The sequence below is a fragment of the Mastigoproctus giganteus genome, chromosome 11 (genome assembly GCF_048544385.1).
Source record: "Mastigoproctus giganteus isolate SK-2022 chromosome 11, ASM4854438v1, whole genome shotgun sequence".
NCBI classification, from domain to species: domain Eukaryota; kingdom Metazoa; phylum Arthropoda; class Arachnida; order Uropygi; family Thelyphonidae; genus Mastigoproctus; species Mastigoproctus giganteus.
Window position 1 is genome coordinate 33,915,579 of NC_143585.1, and position 19,615 is coordinate 33,935,193.

Consider the following 19,615-nt stretch of genomic DNA (forward strand, 5'->3'; position numbering starts at 1 on the left):
CTTTTGGTGATTACCCTGACTTCTAATTTCTCTTGGCACAAGCACATTACAAATATTGCTTCCTCTGCATCTAAAAAACTTGGTTTTCTCTTTCGTTCTTGGCATTACTTTTCTTCCAAACAACTGTTTACTCTGTAGAAATTGCAAATCTTCCCTACCATGGAATATGGTTCCCACATCTGGGGCTGTGCCCTCAAAACCTCTCTCTCTCTCAGGCTTCTAGATTCCATTCAAAAGAGGGCATTAGGTTAATTAATGACTCCTCTCTAACAGAGTCACTCCACTCACCGTCTCATAGATGTACTGTTTCTGCTGCATGCATTTTCTGCAGATATTTCCATGGGCACTGTTCTGAATTGGCTTCTATAATTCCCGCTCTCTATTTCAAAACAGTCGGAACATGTGCTGCCACCAGCCAACATCCATTTACTGTCCAACTGCAAACTAACAGAACGAACTTTTCATCTTCATCATTTATTCATTCAACTGCCATTTTCTGGAACAACTTTTCTTCATACATATTTTCTGAAAATTACAATCTACAGAAGTTCAAGTCTAATGTCAACAAATATCTTCTTTCAGCTTCTCAACCTCCAACCCAAGCACGGTACTAAGTGCTATAGGTTTTAATACCTCTCGTGTTTGGGGTTTTCATAAAAAAAAAAAAAAAAAATCAGGTTTTATCATGTAATCTCCTGATGCATTACTGCACATAAGTAACGTTACACTATCTTTTGGTGCCTTAAAACCTGGTACAGTTTTCTCTTTTTTGAAATAAACGTTCTGGTGGGCATTTTTCTTCACCAAAGGCCTGTTTTATCGGCATTGAAAACTTGATGTGTGGTGTGTATCCATGCTCTTCAATAATTGTTTGAAATTCCTCTGCATACTTCTTGCCAGCTTCGTTATCAGCTGATGAATTTTCCCCTTGAATTCTTATGTTATGTAACGAGAAGTGGTTTTTAAATCGCTCAAACCAACCTTTACTGGCAACAAACTCCGGGTTAACAGTAGATTCTCCATTTTCTTTTAAATGGTTGTAAATATTTTAGTGCTTTTTGTTTAATTACATTTCCGTCTAATGGGATCTGTTTTTTGCTGCTATCATCAGTCCAAATGCTGAGTGCTTTTTCCATTTTCTCAATTATTGGTGCTCGGGGACGAGCTGTCATATTTGGGGAAATGAAAGATCCTGTAGCAACAGCAGTTCTGTTCATTTTTCTTTATGGTCCAGATTATTGCTTCATTTAAATTTAAAATTTTTGCAAAAAAAAAGCAAAAAAATACTGTGTTATGCGAGATTTCTCGCAATTCTCAAACTATGTTAGAGCGAAGCCGTGTTGTGCGAGGATTGTCACAATTCTCAAACCATGTTAGAGTGAAACCATGTTGTAGAAGTACCATGTTATATGGTAGTTGCTTGTACTGTGTTACTGAGTGAAAACATATCTTTTGGTCAAAAAGTTAATGGTGTGGCTCACCTTCACCTGTAGATTATGTAATTTATATATAATTCCTTAGCTGATTAGGTCAAACACCTTGGATCTAACTCACTTGTTTTTTAGGCTAATTGTTATCTGCATATTTTTTTGTCATATTGGACTGGAATTTTTGAATTTTATGTTAAAATTGGGCTAAATATTACTATTTCAATTTTATGAGTCAATATTTCAATTTTTCCTTGTGAACTACTTTTTTCAGTGGGAAGGTTGTTCCCTCTAATTGGGTTATTATAAAAATGTCATCCGTGTGCTTCTGAAACAATTAAACTGATTTTATAACACAACAGTTGTAATGTGACACACAAACTGCTCTCCTCATAAAGTCGTCTATTGTACACAGCTAAACACATACTGAAAAGCAAACCTCACATTTCAGAAGAACTCCAATGCTGTGTTTCAACTAAACCAAGGATAGGAAAACAACTTTCCCATTCAGGGGAAAAAAAACCAAAAAAAAAACCAGTTTATGAGGCAAAATTTAAATCTTTTAATTGTAAAATCTAAATGGTAATACTTCAGTGCAGCATGCTATGTGGGTAGACTATAATTTTTGCATATTTGTTCCTTTCTTCTTACACTTTTGAAGTACTTAGTCCAATTTTAACATCAAATTCTAAAATTTCATCCTAAATATGACAAAAAAAGGTCCAGATGACAAATAGATGAAACCTAAAAATAAATGAGGTATATTCCAGTGCTTTTAGCTGAAAAAACCACCATGTGCATATAATAGTAAATTCTAAATACTTGTAATTTTAAAAATTTAAATATATAAGAGCAATTTTGGTAAAAATGATCACTAACCAAATATATTATCTTTTTAGCAAAAACCACTACCACAAACTGATGGAAAAATTAAATGCACTCTTATTCCTGGTGATGGGGTGGGTCCTGAACTGTGTTATGCAGTAAAAGAGGTCTTTCAAGCAATCAATGTTCCCATTGAATTTGAAGAATTATTTGTTAGGTTTGTATCTGAAGTATTCAAAATAGCAACAGTTCAATGATTTAATTAAACCAGCAGTTATATTATTATAAATACTGTTTCAGGTTATAATATATTATTATTATTATATAACTTAATAAATATAATATTAATATATTACATTTATTAAAAAAATAAAACAATGCCACAATGTACTTTTACATTAAGAAAAACTGTTCCAAATTTACTGCCACTGTGTGGAGTGTTTGAAGTGGGGTAGATACTGTCTCACTTCTCTATGTTTTTTTGTGCCACTTCCTAAACTCTGCTCCTGCCCACCTGGCTTCCTCCGTAGCCAGGTGGGCAGGAGCAGCAGTGCGTAGCACACGCTTCTTGATTAGACCGGGGTTTGAGCCCATGACCACCGAATACGGAGGATGCGGAAAGGTCAGGGAATGACCATCGCATATCCCCGGAGCAATATGGCCTTAGTTGCTAATGGTCCTAAAAAAAAAAAAAAAAAACCTAAACTCTGCTTACTTTTCCTAATGAAATCTCTCAGTTTCCTTAACTGTTCTCGCTTTTTTTATTTTGAAGTTTAACTTCATATATTCCATAGCAATTCAGATCAAAAACTTGGTTTCACTGTTTTTTTTTTTTTTCAGGGATGTCACTAAGGACCATGTATCTATCTGATAAGAGATAGATACATGATCTCTAGGTGCTTATTTTGCAGGTGCTGTTCCTGGAATTGGCACTTCTCCAGTGAAAGGGGTGTTGTCCTGAAGTCTAATGATGATCTTATTAATATTTTCAATGGGTTAATGCACATGGAGCATTAACTACAAAAAATCACACAGCTTTTTTTTCATATAACAAGATGTATACCACTATCCCTGGAACCTTACCTTCCCTTATCTCAGTAGCCTTTATTACTAATATTACTTATTTTAAAACCATCTGACTTTGGTTCAAACCAACCTTCAATCTTTAAACTTTTTAAATATCATTGCAAAGTAGCTATTCAACTCATCTTATTTGTCTACTGGGCTTTCAATGATTTTTGCACTTTGATGTGAAGTAAACAGTCTATCTAATTCACTCTTCTTCCTTTTGGTATTTGTGAACCCCTTGAACCTATTCTTAGTGGTAGAATTTGCAACGAGACACTCCTAAGGCAGAGGCAAAGGCACATGTGCTGGTAGTAGGATTATTCTGGACAGCATTCAGCACACTTTCTTCCATGGTGGGAGTTTGCATTGAACGTGGTCTGCCCGCACTACTCCTGTTACCTCTAAATGACCCATAATTGCACAAATTTTGATGCACACGCGCAAACAAACGGTGGTCCGGTATATGTCTGTCTGGGAAGCATTCTCCATAAATTCATTGAGCGACTCGTCCATTGCCCTCTGCTAATCCATACACTAGGTGCATGTCTGCCAGCTCACAGTTTGTATATCAATGCATGCTCTTTGTGCGGCGACTACTGCTTGAATGAGTAAACCAGAAATTTTCCCTCTCGCGAACTGATGAACAGCGCTGTCTACTGACTTAGGGTGACGTTTCTGGTTATGGGTTCCTATGCGATTCACATTCCTTTATATGTTACCTACCTCCCCTAAACATTTGTACCAATATTTTTGAGATACCCTGTATAGCATCAGTCAAAAAAAAAAAAAAAAAAAAAAACATTTCACACATCCATTTGCTCTAAACCTTTTAATTTATTTGAGCTGTCAAATTCCATAAGGACAGATGGAAGTTCGTTCTAGCAATCAACCAACTGCTGGCTAAAGGCAGCGGTTGGTTGATTGCTAGAAAAGTTTGCATCCATCTCGTACTCCATTGTTAATATTATGTCAAAGGTTTGTCCAGTTCTTACTTGAATTTATTTAAACTATCAACTTCCAAGATGACAGATGGAAGTTTGTTCCAGCAATCACCTATCTGCTGCCTAAATGCAAATTTCTACACATCTATTTGACAACTGTCTTTCCTCAATTTAAATTTATTCTCCCTCAGGTTTGTAATCTGAGCAAGAGGAAGTACCCCAGGGGCTCACATCCGGTGAGTATGGGCTTGGCACACCGATGGTCCTGAGCTGGATATCATCATTCTTCTCTTTCTTGGTGGTTCCCTTCTACCTCTCTCTCTCTCTCTCTCTCTCTCTCTCTCTCTCTCTCTCACGATAATTGAGAATTTTTTTTTTTTTGCCTGGTGCAGCATAAGCCTCAGGCTTCCTTGCACCATAAGATTAATCAAGAGACAATCAAGAACTCTCACAAGTGGCGAACTCCAGGAATAGATAACATCCACAAATAAAGATGCTCACTTGCCCACACAAGCACCTAGCAGAGCAGTTCACCCGAATGATAAGGAGCCCAGAGACAATCCCGAAGTTTCTCACTCAAGGAATCACATATCTGAAACCTAAAGATGAAGATACAAGAAACCCAGCGAAATAAAGGCCAATCATCTCCCTCCCAATGTACAAGATTCTGACCATATGTATAAATAGGAAGATATCAGACCACTTGGAGAGGCAGAACATAATAGCCGAACAGTAGAAAGGATGCAAGCGGCTGAGCACAGGAGCAAAGAATGCAAGGAGCAATTAACCATAGATGCCGCGGTTATGGAGCAATCCTACAAGAAGCGCTGCAATATGTACACAGCTTACATCAATTACTGCAAGGCCTTCAACTCCGTGCCTCATAGCTGGCTAATAGAGGCGCCGAACATCCACAAAGTCAATCCGATAGTGTCATACTTCCTAGGAGAAACGATGACGAAATGGAGTACCACCATTGAGGTCGAAAACATCGCAACCAGGCCAATCCCCATCAGGAGAGGAATCTTTCAGGGAGATGTCCTGAGCCCATTGTGGTTCTGTCTAGCACTTAACCCGCTATCTACCATGCTCAACAGTAGCAAGTATGGATATAACCTCAAAGAAGGAATGAAGAACCTGATGTACATGGATAACATCAAGCTCTGTGCGGGAACTGAGAAGCACCTCTAGATCACTGAAGAATTCAGCAATGATATTAGGATGGAATTTGGTCTAGACAAATGCAAGATCCATAGATTGCACCAGGAATAATTAGTCAACCGAAACTACCAGCTGCAGACTGGTAAAGAGATCGAAGCCATGGCAGAAGAAGAGGCCTACAAATACTTGTAGGCTCAGCAGTTACAGCACAAGGAAATTAAGACCTGCCTGACCAAAAAATACCATCAGAGACTCAGAAGCCTGCTGAAAGCAAAACTGAATGGAGGGAGCACAGTTAAAGCCATAAACACCTATGCAGTCCTGGTGCTAACATACTCCTTCGGGGTCATAGATTGGACTAACACCGAGCTGGAGAATATCATGAGAAAGACAAGGACAATGATGACCAAGAGCCACCAACACCACCCGAAATCTGCCGTGGAGAGACTGACAATCGCCCGGGAAGAAGGAGGAAGGGGCCTGATAGACCTCATTGAGCAACAGAAGACAGCAATAGTTAACCTGATGGATTACTTCCAGAAACACACAGCAGCACTCCACCAGGCCATAAAGAAAATAGATAGATACACGGTACCTCAGGCCCCTGTTATAACGCGATTCGCTTTACGCTGATTCGCTATAATGCTGTTATTATATTATAACCCATATCTGACTATAACACTGTCACAGATCACTACAAAGCTCTTTTACAGATTGAATTTTTGGCATATTTAACGAAATCGTTTCATTTGATAGAGTCAATAGCTTGAAAATGAATATCAAAACAGCATTAAAGCGTTTCCCACGCCGACTTGAGAAATTTTCCCACGCTCAGTGAAATTTTCCAAGATCAACATTTTAAAAAATAATCAAGTATATTGCTTGTAATATTTGCGTTATATGCATTTATCCGAAGTCTAGTCGTCACTGAGTACCGTATTAGACATCGTGCGAAGCGGACAGTTTACTTGAACATTGTATCATAATTAATGCAACCAATGCAGTTACATTTTCGAAGAGTTAATAATGGCCGATAAGAATGAAAAAGCAACAACGTCTGAGCGCAGTACGAAGACTGCGCTCAGACGTAATGTAAGAAAAGGACTGAATTTGAAAATTAAATTAGACGTTTTGAAGCGAATCGATTCCGGTCAAAGACAAGCAGATGTGTGCCATAATTTAGGACTTGCAAGTTTAACTGTAACAACAATTATAAAAAAAAAAATAAAGAATTAATTTTAGCAGCGGGAAAGATAGCTGTTCCACTGCAAGCAACTAGGGCTAGGCCGGCTATTAGGATTGAAATGGAAAGACTTTAACTAATTTTATAGAAAATAATATCCAATGCAGAATTCAGTTAAGTTAAATATTATTAAAAAAAAAGAGAAAGAGATTAGCCAATATGATAATCTCAAGAAAACTCACCTAAAAAAAAAAAAAATGTGGAACCATTTAAAACTAGTAAGGGCTGGTTGAATAGATTTAAAATCCAGGGAGAAGCCGCAAGTGCAGAAGGAGCCGAAACTTTCAAAAAAGAACTTGTTAAAATTATTGAAGAGGGATATTATGTGTTGTACTGTACTTCTCAACAAGTTTTTAACATAGACGAAGCAGGACTTTTGTGGAAACGAATGCCTAAAAGAATTTTCACATTGAAAGAATAAAAAAACGTGCCAGGTTTCAAAGCGGTGAAGGATCGGTTGACTTTATTGTTGGGTGGTAATTAAACTGTGGAGATTTAAAATTAATACCCCTTTTAGTTTATTTGGAAGAGGGCCAAAGTTCAACCCAAAATCGACACATTTTTCATGATTAAATTCATCAATTAAATTAAATCAATTTAGATCAATTAAATTCATGATTTTAATTGGAATTTTAAGTTTAATTTTGATACGTAGTAGTTACCACATAATTATATACGTATGTAATGCAGAATATTTTATATGTACAAATATTTGAATATTAAATATTTTGACCGACATTTGTGCATCTTTTCACTACCATTTATTATTGATTAGGAAATATCCTATGGCACCGACCGCAACTCACAAATACATATGTTACCTTATGGGAATGTGGCGCTCGCTTAGTGCAGATTCACTTAGCGCTCTGTTTTTACTGAACGAATTATCAGCGTTAAGCAGGGGTCACTTGTATACCCCCACTCAACCTAAGCGAGGAGTCCCCCCAACCAAGAAGTACAAAAGAAGCTAGAAAGATTTGCAGAGAAGACACTACAGTGATCTTCATCAAGATCACATAGATAAAATTGCTTCCAATGCATGTCTCACGAGCAGGACGCTCTTCCCCGAGACAAGGATTCCTGCTCGCCATCCAAGACCAGGTAATCAACACCAGGAACTATAGAAAATACATCGCCATGGAGCCCGGAGTGTTTGATGACACATGTCGACGATGCCACCTGGCCTCAGAAATGATCCAATACATCACCGCGGGGTGCAAGGTGATCACCCGGACTGAGTACACTCATAGACACGACCAAGTAGTCTGGATAATACATCAGAAGCTAGCAAGGAAATACCAGTTTGTCGAAGTAAGTGTACCGTACTACAAGTACGAACCCCAGACAGTACTAGAGACTCGAACCCACAAGCTGTACTAGGACCGCGGCATAATAACGGATAGGACAATCCTGCATACCAGACCGGACATAAGCCCGATATGGACAAGAAGAAGAAGGTGGCTACCTATCTGATTGACATAGCGGTACTCAACACTAGAAACCTGTAGAAAACCCGTGGGGAAAAAATCAGGAAGTAGATGAACCTAAGACAGGATATCAATGAGATGTGGCATATGCAACAGGTAACAATCATCGTGCCAACCTCGGGTACGGTGCCAAAGACCCTACATAACAGCCTAGCAGCAATAGGTCTCCAACGAACACCTACAAGGAACTCCAGAAAGTCGCAATCCTGAACACCTGTAGGATAGTAAGAGAGAGAGTTCCTCGACCAACAGTAACACCAGACATAACAACAGCTTGGTAGTAATACCCACCACAAGGTGGACCCCCAATCAGGGAGAAATAATATAATAATAATCTCATCAACATTGAACCTGCTCAATCTGTTCAAAGCCTTATACATCTCAATTAGATCACCTTGCAGGTGCCTAGTCTCCAAATGCTGCAATTTGCAGAACTTAAGCCTTTCTTGGTAAGAGTACTTCTTTGTTCCCCTCACCAGTTTTGTTGCCCTTCTCTGTACTTGTTCTAGCAACTCTACATCCTTCCTAAAATGAGGTCTCCAGACCTGTGTGCATAGGAGATAATCACCTCCTTATCTCTGCTAGCAAAATTCCTATATATCATTGACAAGACCCTGTCTGCTGCTCTGGCAGCCTGTCTGCACTGCTCAGAAAACTTTGTAAGACATAGATCTTACAAATATAATGTTAAATATTAAAGTTGAATATTAATATAAATATAAATATTAAGGTAGAAAGTAAAGTGAAAGATAAATTATCTCTCAGGTAGATTAATGGAGTTTATTGTGTTTTAAAAAGAGATTAGTGTATAATCAAGGGAAACGAAGTAATGAGTAATAGAGAGAAAGAGTCTAGATAAAAAAGATGAAAGAGATGGAGAATAGGATAGGTACTAGGTGAAGAAATGTATTAGTGGGAAAGTGATAGAAATATTGTTTATAGGGGAATCTTGAGAGAGTTGTGAGTGTATAATGTGTTAGAAGGTAAGTAAAAGGTTTAAGAAAGATTCTGAATATGTTTTAATTGATAGTTAATAAGGTATATGAGCGTAGCTGGATATAGTGTTTTAATTGATGAAAATTTGTGTACAAGTAGTTTATCTGGATGATTAGTAACAAGGAAGGAAATTAGGATACTGAAGATTGTCTACTGTATATTGTAACAGTGTAGTGAGAATAAAGAGTTAATGATGAATGTAGCATTTTGAATATTACTATACGAAACAGTATTGTATCAAGGAGTAAAGAAAAAGAGGTAAAGTGAATGTATGTGTTAGGAGTTAATTAGGAAATAAGAAACGTACCAACTGTGTGGTACTACACTTAAAGTGGTAGAAACTGAAAAAGACCTGGGAGTAATTGTGCAGTCAGATATGAAGTTTTCTGAGCAATGCAGACAGTCTGCCAGAGCAGGTCATGGGGTTTTGTCAATGATATATAGGAATTTTGCTAGCAGGGAAAAGGAGGTGATTGTCCTTCTGTATAAGGCAATGTTCAGGACACGCCTTGAGTACTGCGTACAGGTCTGGAGGCCTCATTTTAGGAAGGATGTAGATTTGCTTGAGTGTGTACAGAGAAGGGCAACAAGATTGGTGAGGGGAATGAAGGGATCCTCTTACCAAGAGAGGCTGAAGTTCTGCAAATTGCAGTGGCTGGAGACTAGGCACCTGCGCGGTGATCTGATTGAGGTGTATAAGGCCTTGAATGGGTTGAGCACGCTGAATTCTGATGGGATCCTTCCACTTGTTCAGATTATGAACCCAAGGGGACATAAATCCAAATTAAGAAAGGACAGATGTAGAATAGGTGTGCAGAAATTTGCCTTTAGCCAGTGAGTGGTTAATTGCTGGAACAAACTTCCATCTGTCGTTGTGGAAGTTGATAGGTTGAATAAATTTAAGGAGGAACTGGACAGGCATTTGGAGGGAATGGTGTGAATTTTTTTTTTTTTTTTTTTGGCTGATGCTGCATAAGATCATACACTTGCTTTCTTGCATCACATGCCACTACTACTACTACTACTACAAGAAAAATGAATCATGGTTTTTTTTAATAATTGTCTAATCAGATTAACTAGCAAAGGGTAATTGTCATAAGACTAATATATACAAGGTATCTCTGATTTAACTTTGTTATTGTTATTTGGTTTTTTTTTAGGACCTTTCCGCATCCTCTGTATTTGGTGGTCACATGCTCGAACCCCGGTCTAATCAAGAAGCGTGTGCTACGCACTGCTGCTCCTGCCCACCTGGCTACGGAGGCACCCACGGGCTCGAACCCCAGTCTAATCAAGAAGCATGTGCTATGCACTGCTGCTCCTGCCAACCTCGTTACAGAGGTGCCAATTTTAACTTTGCATATCATAATTATATGCTATCTAGTTCAGTTGTATATTATGTTGTGTGTGTGTGTGTGTGTGTGTGTGTGTGTGTGTGTGTGTGTGTGTGTGTGTGTGTGTGTGTGTGTGTGTGTGTGTGTAATAAATTTCATGTTTTATTTCCATTTGGAGTCGTTATTCTGAGTAACGTAAGCCTGGCTAGCTCAGTTAAAATTTGCTCTGCCACAATTTGGCAAGACAATTGTGGAAACTGATTAAAAGAAAAAGGAAAAAGTTACCCTCATGATCCTGAGAATCTTCGGTGAGATATACAGTGTATAGCAGTCAGGTGGCAAAAAGTGGGCCTTGGTGGTGTGATGGTGCCTAAAAATCTAAAAAAGATTTCCAAGGAGGTAATAAAAAAAGAATAAAACCCCCCAACTTCATATCTTACTGCAAAATTACCCCCAGGTCTTTTTCATTCTCCACTACCTTGAGTGTAGTTTGTTTGTTATTTGGTTTTTAGGAGCATTAGCAGCTAAGGCCATATTGTTCCGGGGATATGTGGTGGTCATTCCCTGACCTTTCTGCATCCTCCGTATTTGGTGATTATGGGCTCGAACTGTGGTCTAATCAAGAAGCGTGTACTACGCACTGCTGCTCCTGCCCAGCTGGCTGCTGAAGTGCCTCCGAGTGTAGTACCACACTGTTGATATGTTCTCTGGGGTACTTCTACCCATGCAGTACTTTGCATTTGTCAATGTTAAACTTTAGTTGCCATTTCTGCCCATCTTCCCAGCTTTTCTAGATCCTGCTGCAGTAACGTACTGTCATTAACAACCCTGCCAACCTTTGTATCATCTGGAAACTTTGACATTAAGCCTGATATACCTTCATCAACATCATTGATAAATATACAAAACAACATTGGGACTAACACAAAAAAACATAGGGAACTCCACTAATAATATTAGCTCAAGAAGAGCAGTGTCCATTGATTACCACTCTCTGTCTTCTCTCACCCAACCACCCTTCCATCCATTGTAGAAACTTTCCCTTAATGCCATACTGCTCAATTTGTACAGTATTCTTCCATTGCAAGAGTATCAAAAGCTTTCCTGAAATCTAAGTATATGATATCAAAATTATTTTTTGCATCCAGTTCCTTTGTGGTCACATCATAGTTGTTGTTATTTGGTTTTTAGGAGCATTAGCAACTAAGGCCATATTGCTCCGGGATATGCAGTGGTCATTCCCTGAGTGACCTTTCCGCATCCTCCGTATTTGGTGGTGACGGGCTCGAACCCCGGTCTAATCAAGAAGCGTGTGCTACGCACTGCTACACCTTCCCACCTGGCTACGGAGGCGCCCTCACATCATAGTATCCAATCAAATTCGTCAGACAAGATGTCCCCTTAACAAACCCCATGCTGTGTCTGAACTATAACTGAAGTCTTGACTAGGTGATCCTGCATTGCTTCTTTAACCAATGCCTCCATTAATTTCCCTGCAAGAGAAGTTAAACTAACAGGTCTGTAATTACTTGTGTCGCCATTTGATCCTCCTTTGTGAATTGGGGATACATTTGCACATCTCCAGTCCGTGTGGACCTCCCCTGAGTCTAATGATGCTCTCATTATTATGGCTGAGGGTTTTTCTTACTTCCTTTGCTACCTCCGTTAATATAACTGGATAGATCTCATCCACCACAGGTGCCTTTCTTATGTTTATCTTCAATAATTTCTCCTTCACTTTGCTCTCAGTTATTGCAAAATCATCTAGCTCACTGCCAGAGTTTAAATCTCCTCTGACATTCCTCTCCCTGAATAACTCCTCATGTGTGAATGTAGATATATTCATTGTGTAGATGCATTCAATACTCATTTAGTTTGGCAGCTATTTGAGAATGATCATCTACAGTCAAACCATCAATATCAAGTGGACCAATCTGATTCGTCCCCTTCCCTTTAGAGTTTATATAAGTAAAGAAGTCTTTGCATCCTTTGCCAAAGATTTCTCGTAATCTGCCTTCGCCTGCCTAACCTCCTTTGTGACTTGATTACAGATTAGCTTATATCTACCATAGGCTTCTGTTGCCTGATAATTGATATGCGTCCCATGCATTTTTTCTTCTCTGTCTTATTAGTTCATCTGACATTCATTTGGACCCAGAACAGTATTTCTTAGTTGACATGAAAAGCATAGTAACTTCCTAGTTAATTCCTTGAATGCTTCCCATTTAGAATTTGCTGTTGGTAACATTACCAGTTAGTTCCACTGTGTAGAATTTAAAAACTGTCTGAGACCACTTAGTCACCATTATGAAAGCAAAATCCCTTCTCTCTACCCTGATGGTAGTTACATCTTTAAATAAATCTAACATCAATGCACTGTGGTCACTGCCATCTAGTGGTTCCATTATATGAAAATTCTTAATGCACAAATAATTGCTGCTGATAATAAGATCAAGAGTATTATTCCCTCTGGTTGCCTCTCAAACATGCTGCTGTAGAAAATTTTATGCTATATTCAACAGCATATAATTGTCTTTCCCAAGAAATACCTCATTGCACAACATTGCCTCTCTTGAAATTGAAGCCTTCCCTTTGACAACAGAAATTTCTTTGGACGCTATCCCTTCTATGACATTGTGTTCATTACTCACTATTGATCCCTACAATATCATAATTTGGATGTACTTTGGATCCTTGGTGAGAACTAGGTTGAGAATGTTGAGCCTCTTGTATTTTTCTGACGTATTGGAATATTTAAGAATCATCCAGTTGATTCAAAAAATTCTGTTTTCACATAGTGTATTGCCTGTCTGTGATTTCTGTTCTATAAGAGATATGTTGTAGTTTTCTGTAATGGGACTATCACACTTTCTTGTCCAATCAAGTTGCCTAAAGAAAATTTTGTCATACTCCTCACATTGTTTAGCCTGTAACATGCTTCCACTGCTGCTTTCCTTTTATCACAGATCATTTCACAATGTATGGGTCTGAATTTTATCAGACTCCAGAAAGTCTGGCTACTTTTAGGGAGTTTTTGATAAGAAACATGATTCCTCGCTGATCAGCCCTTCCTATCATTCCTGAATATACTATTTACTAAAATGAAATTCTTCACTCCTAACTCTGGATGACACCAGATCTCACTTAATCCTACAATATGACTACAATCGACTCAAGTATAAAGCTCAAACTCATTTAATTTATTTACAGTACTTCTGGTGTGACTATAAAGAAAAAGAAAATTTTGTATTTTATTGCTTTTTATAATGCTGATACATCCCTTGTAGCTGCTTAAACATGTTTTCCCGTGTAATGTGTGACTGCTGGTAGTGGTTTTTTGTACCTATTTTTTGTCTCTTTACTTGCACAAGATAGAAGTAATTTGAGGTAGCATGCAACTACTCCAAGGAGGGTGCAAGTGTAATTTTGGCCAATCATTAACTTCTGTTATTCCTGTGACTCACTTAATTCCCTCTGTTCCAATTAGTTTTACTGATTGCTTTGAGGCCTTCTCAGATTAGTTAAATCTCTTTTGTTCAAATGAATTACATATTTACAAAACAATTTCCTTCTAGTAATTTGAGCAGGTCATGCTTAGAAAAACTTCTTGTTATGATCTCTGCAGAGTCTCTCAAGTCTGAAGTTAGTCCATATGGCTTTCATCATATACTCTTTCCTGTCATGGTTGCACAGAATGCAGACACAAGGACATTATTCAAATGTGACCGTATATTTCATGACCAAGTCATCAGTTCATATATCAGCAGTGGTTAATCTTTTGTAGCCTGTGTGCCAAAGATAAGTAAAACAGAAATATAGCAATTTTTATATACCATGTTAAAAAAAAAAAAAAAAAAAAAATTAATAAATAATTTTTATTGAGCTTATAAAATGGCAAAAATATTTGAAAGTTTCTAATAAGAACTTTGCTGTTGCATAATTTGTACACAATTAAACTAGTGGTTTATACTGCTATATGTCACTTATAGGCCATAAAACAAATTTGTCATTTGTCTTCAAATAAAAAATACTTTTTTGTAATATAAAATACTTGTGAGCTGTCTTGTGCAGTATACTTTTCTATGCATGTCTCTCACAGTATGTGTGCCATCAGCTCACCATTGCTGCTTTATATCATTGGTTCCTACATCAGTAATCACACTTCCTTTAGTATCCTGAAGAACTAATAGGTGGTTGCACCAACAGACAAATTATGCCTAGGCATTTTGACCATAGCTCTGTTTATATTTGTTGAACTTAAAGTTTATTGCTACTGACCTAAGCTTTAGAATTTCCTTGAAAGGCAGGGATGGGTACAGCAGGATCAGAAAAAACTTTTTAAAAAATATTTTTTGCCTTGGGGTGGGTTCCCCCCTCATGTTGACAATGATGATGAGCTAAATGACTCTGGATTGAGTGGATTGAGGGAGAAAGAAGGAAATTGTGGGGTGGGGGATGAAAAGAGAGAGAGAGAGAGAGAGAGAGAGAGAGAGAGAGAGAGAGAGAGAGAGAGAGAGAGAGAGATTGCTTTAGAGTAAACTGGCTTCCTACCATTCAAATGAATTATATATAATATTGGCATTAAATTGTTAAAAGCAGTGTAATTCTCTTAATGTTGATATCTCTTGACATTGAAGTTATTTAATTTGATATATTTAGAGAAAATCAGAATCTTTTTTTTTTGTCATTTAAGAATTCAGTTATGTATCTTGTAATTGGTACTGTCATCCACTTTTCTATATAATGTTTATTATTCACATAGCTCTTCTGTCTGATCAGTTAAGATTTCTTACATGATAAAAAATGTTTTATGAAGCCATCAAAAGTATATGAAGTATACATTCATTCATTTCACTAGGTCAAATTTAGAAACATAAATTTATTTATTTTTAGTGAAGTGCATCATACCATGAGTGTTCCTGTCGAAGTGGTTTTAGAGTCAGTTCGTCGAAATGGAATTGCACTGAAAGGGATTCTCCAGTCTCCTTTTTCTAGTCACACAGGAGAGCTGCGAACCCTTAATATGAAAATAAGGTAAGCACATTATATAACTGCATTGGAAATTTTTAATATAATGTAGCACATATTCTGTGCTACTTTTTGTAATAATTGTTATTGGCTACATCAGGGGTCACCAAAGTGGTCAATATTGACTCCCATGGGTCCATAAACTTCAGGAGGTCGATTGAGGATCGATTAAACATTTTTACTCATATTCATAAATTTTAGGCCAGTAATAGAAGAAATAGCCAAGTATGACGAAAGGGATCACTGTCTTGGCTGTGATCTGTGAAAGATTTGTGAATATCCCATGTCCATACCCTGAGAAAGTACTTTTTGACTGCTCAGAGATATAGGAACTTTGAACCCTATGTAAAGTTGTCAGAGGTTCCATAGGCTCACGAATAGTCATGCTCTTCCACATTTGCCTCAGCCAGTCAGTGAATTCCTTTAAAGTAAGGATATTCTTTAAAAGGGGGCTGCCAATCATATCTTCAGATTTGAATCCATTTGAGCATACCTAGGATGTATGGTAGATGAATCGAAGTGTAGTATTTATTACCACAAGGCCATCAGGATTGTAAATAGAATAGTAATAGAGGCATGAGATGCAAGAAAGCAAGCTTATGAGCTTACAAGGGTGGTTCAATAAAGAATCGCCCTCATCTACTTCCACATATTGCAGAGTCGTGATATTTCATGTGTAGCATCGTTTTTTTTTTTTTTTTTTTTCGTGTGTAGCATGTAGAACCTATGTAAACTCTAGAAGGAAAGGGACGAATCAGATTGGTCCACTGGATATTGATGTTTCAACTGTTGATGATCCTGCTCAGGTGGCTAACAAATTAAACGAATATTTTGCATCTACATTCACCCATGAGGAGTTATTTGGGGAGGGGAATGCCAGAGGTGAGTTAAACTCTGGCAATGAGCTGGATGATTTTGTAATAACTGAGAGGAAAGTGGAGGAGAAATTGTTGAAGATAAACATAAAAAAGGCACCCGGGGTGGACGGGATCTATTCAGTTATCTTAAAGGAGGGAGCAAAGGAAGTAAGCAAACCCTCAGGTATCCATGGATTGGAGATGTGCAAGTGTGACACCAATCCACAGAGGAGGATCAAAGGGCAATACAAGTAATTATAGACCTGTTAGTTTAACTTCTGTTCCAGGAAAATTAATGGAGGCACTGGTTAAATAAGCACGTAAGGATCATCTAGACAAGACTTCTGTTATAGCTCGGACAGCAATGTTTTGTTAAGGGAAAGTCTTGCCTGACCAATTTGATTGGATACTATGATGTGGCCACAAAGGAACTGGATGCTGGGAATAACTTTGATATCATATATTTGGATCTTAGAAAGGCTTTTGATACTGTTGCACATGGAAGACTGCTGCACAAATTGGAGCAGTGTGGCATTAGAGACAAATTGCTGCTATGGATAAAGGGTTGGTTGAGTGGGAGAAGACAGAGAGTTGTAATCAATGGACACTGCACGTCGTGGACTAATGTTATTAGTGGAGTCCCTCAGGGTTGAGTATTGGTCCATTGTTTTTTTCTGTATTTATAAATGTTATTGATGACGGTATATCAAGCTTAATGTCCAAGTTTGCAGACGATACGGAGGTTGGCATGGTTGTTAAGGACACTAATGACAGTACGCTGCTGCAAGAGGATCTAGAAAAGTTGAGCAGATGGGCTGAGAGGTGGCAAATGAAGTTTAACATTGACAAATGTAAAGTACTACATATGGGAAGCAGCAACCCTAGAGTGACGTATCAACTCTGTGGTACTACACTGACATTGGTAGAGAACGAAAAGGACCTGGGAGGGAAATTGTGCAGGCAGATATGAAGTTTTCTGAGCAGTGCAGACGGTCTTCAAGATTAGCTCATAGTGTCTTGTCAATGATATACAGGAATTTTTCTAGCACAGATAAGGAAGTGATCATCTCCTTATATAAGGCAATGGTCAGGCCACACCTTGAGTACTGTATACAGGTCTGGAGGCCTCATTTTAAGAAGGATGTAGAGCTGTTGGAATGAGTACAGAGAAGGGCAACAAGATTAGTGAATGGAACAAAGGGTTACTACAAGAAAGGCTTAAATTTTGCAAATTACAGTGTCTGGAGACTAGGCACCTGCGAGGTGATCTGATTGAGGTGTATAAAGCCTTGAATGGTTTGAGCATTCTCAATGCTGATGGAATCCTTTCTCTTGCTCAGAATAATCATTTGAGAGGGCATAAATTCAAATTGAGGAAAGACAGATGTAGGATAGATGTGTGCAAGTTTGCCTTTAGCCAGTGGGTGGGTGGTTGGTTGGTTGGTGGAACAGACTGCCATCCTTTGTTGTGGAAGTTGATAGCCTAAAAAAATTTAGGCTGAGCTGGACAGGTACTTGGAACGAACAGAGATGTGAAATGGAAGCGTTTTTTTTTTTTTTTTTTTTTTTTTGGCTGATGCTGCATAAGCTTGCTTTCTTGCATCATATACCTCTACTAATGCTAAATCTGCAGATCTCCTACTCTTAAAATGAGAACTTTGAGAGTTGTTTGGCTGTCAGGGTTGATCATACTCTTTGAAAAGGCCTGAATTGTGCATTATTGTGATTATTATAGTTTTGAGTAATCATGATTATTATTGAAGAAAATAGGGTCAAAGTTCTTTTCAGTCAAATATAATTGAGTCATACAATAATACCGTTTCACAAAGGATGTAGTAGTATTCCATCAAGACATTTTCTTGATGTCTCAGATTTTATGATTGCAATTTAACTTTAGAACTTAAGTGTATATTACACTATATTTAAATAAATATCTGATTTGTTAACTAATTTCAATTATTATTTCAGAAGGGAACTAGATCTCTTTGCAAATGTTGTGCATATTAAAAGTCACCCTGGAATTCAGACACGGCATACAGATCTGGATTTTATCATTATTAGGGAACAAACAGAAGGAGAATATAGTGCACTTGAACATGAGGTTTGTATAATATAATGAGCTTTTTTTTGCTCTTTTACTATTTTCAATTTTAGGCATATTAGCATAGATGCATAATGCACCTGATGTTTACACCATGTCCATCCATCTGTCCACCTGTATGTAACAATGTGACTCCCAGTGAATCGATTTGTATATTTGGACCTTTTAAAAAGATTTATTTCAAATTTAGTTAAAATCAGACCAGTAGAAATCCAGCAGTTACTTCTTTTTTTTTCCATGTTCAAGTAATAACTCAACTCTCAGTGGGTGGAGTTTCATGAAATTTGATATTTAGGTCTTTTATAAGAAATTGATATATGAACCTTTTATAAAGAAATTTGATATTTGAGCCTTTTAGAAAAAAAATTGATATTTGAAATACAAGTTGAGCTTTCCCAAATTTCATCAAAATTGGACTACTAGAGATCCAGCAATTATTATTTTTTTTTTTCATACGTATCAAATAAGCTATCCATATATTGTAGCTGAAGCACAGGATATTATGTTGTTTGCCCTGTGCTGGTTAGTGGGGGGGGAATGGGCAGTATAATAAATGTGCAGAAATGAAATTTTCTCAGTTCATGCATAAAAGTCATTGCTGGTTTGCCCTTTTTTTTTTTTTTTATTAAAAAACAAATTATTACTATTTGCTGACTTGCCTGAAAAGTAATGAACTGCATACATTAATTAAACTGTTAATTTTATTTAAGTTTTTCCTACAATTTTATTAAAATATATCATCATCATCAATCCATTTTCAATCCACTGCAGGATGAAGGCTTCTCCAGCAACTTTCCAGTTCCTTCTGTTTTGTGCAATGGCCATCCATTTACTACCCACAAACTCATGAATTTCATCTGTCCATCTCCATTGTTGTCTTCCAGGTTTTCCCTTAGCCCCTCTTGGGTACCATTCTATTATTTTCTTAGTCCATGTGTCATCATGTCTTCGAGCTATATGTCCTGCCCAAGATCATTTTAGTTCTTTAGTTTTGATAAGAATGTCCTTTACTTGAGTTTGCTGCCTAATCCATGTGTTTCTCTTCTTATCTAACAGTCTGATTCCCAATATAATTTGTTCCATTCTTCGCTGTGTAGTTCTCAGCTTCCTTCCATTCTTTTGGTGAGTGCCCAAGTTTCACTTTCAT

At 37.6% G+C, this 19,615-nt stretch overlaps 1 protein-coding gene across 1 annotated transcript in view; it reads left to right on the forward strand.

Moving 5' to 3' along the window:
* Nucleotides 1-19,615, forward strand: part of Idh3b (isocitrate dehydrogenase [NAD] subunit beta, mitochondrial) — a 65,053-nt gene that overhangs the window by 25,341 nt on the left and 20,097 nt on the right. The window contains exons 3-5 of the mRNA XM_090385303.1: nucleotides 2,327-2,469; nucleotides 15,376-15,516; nucleotides 18,336-18,468. Of these exons, the coding sequence (XP_090241429.1) occupies nucleotides 2,327-2,469; nucleotides 15,376-15,516; nucleotides 18,336-18,468 (417 nt within the window). The remainder of the gene's footprint in view (nucleotides 1-2,326; nucleotides 2,470-15,375; nucleotides 15,517-18,335; nucleotides 18,469-19,615) is intronic.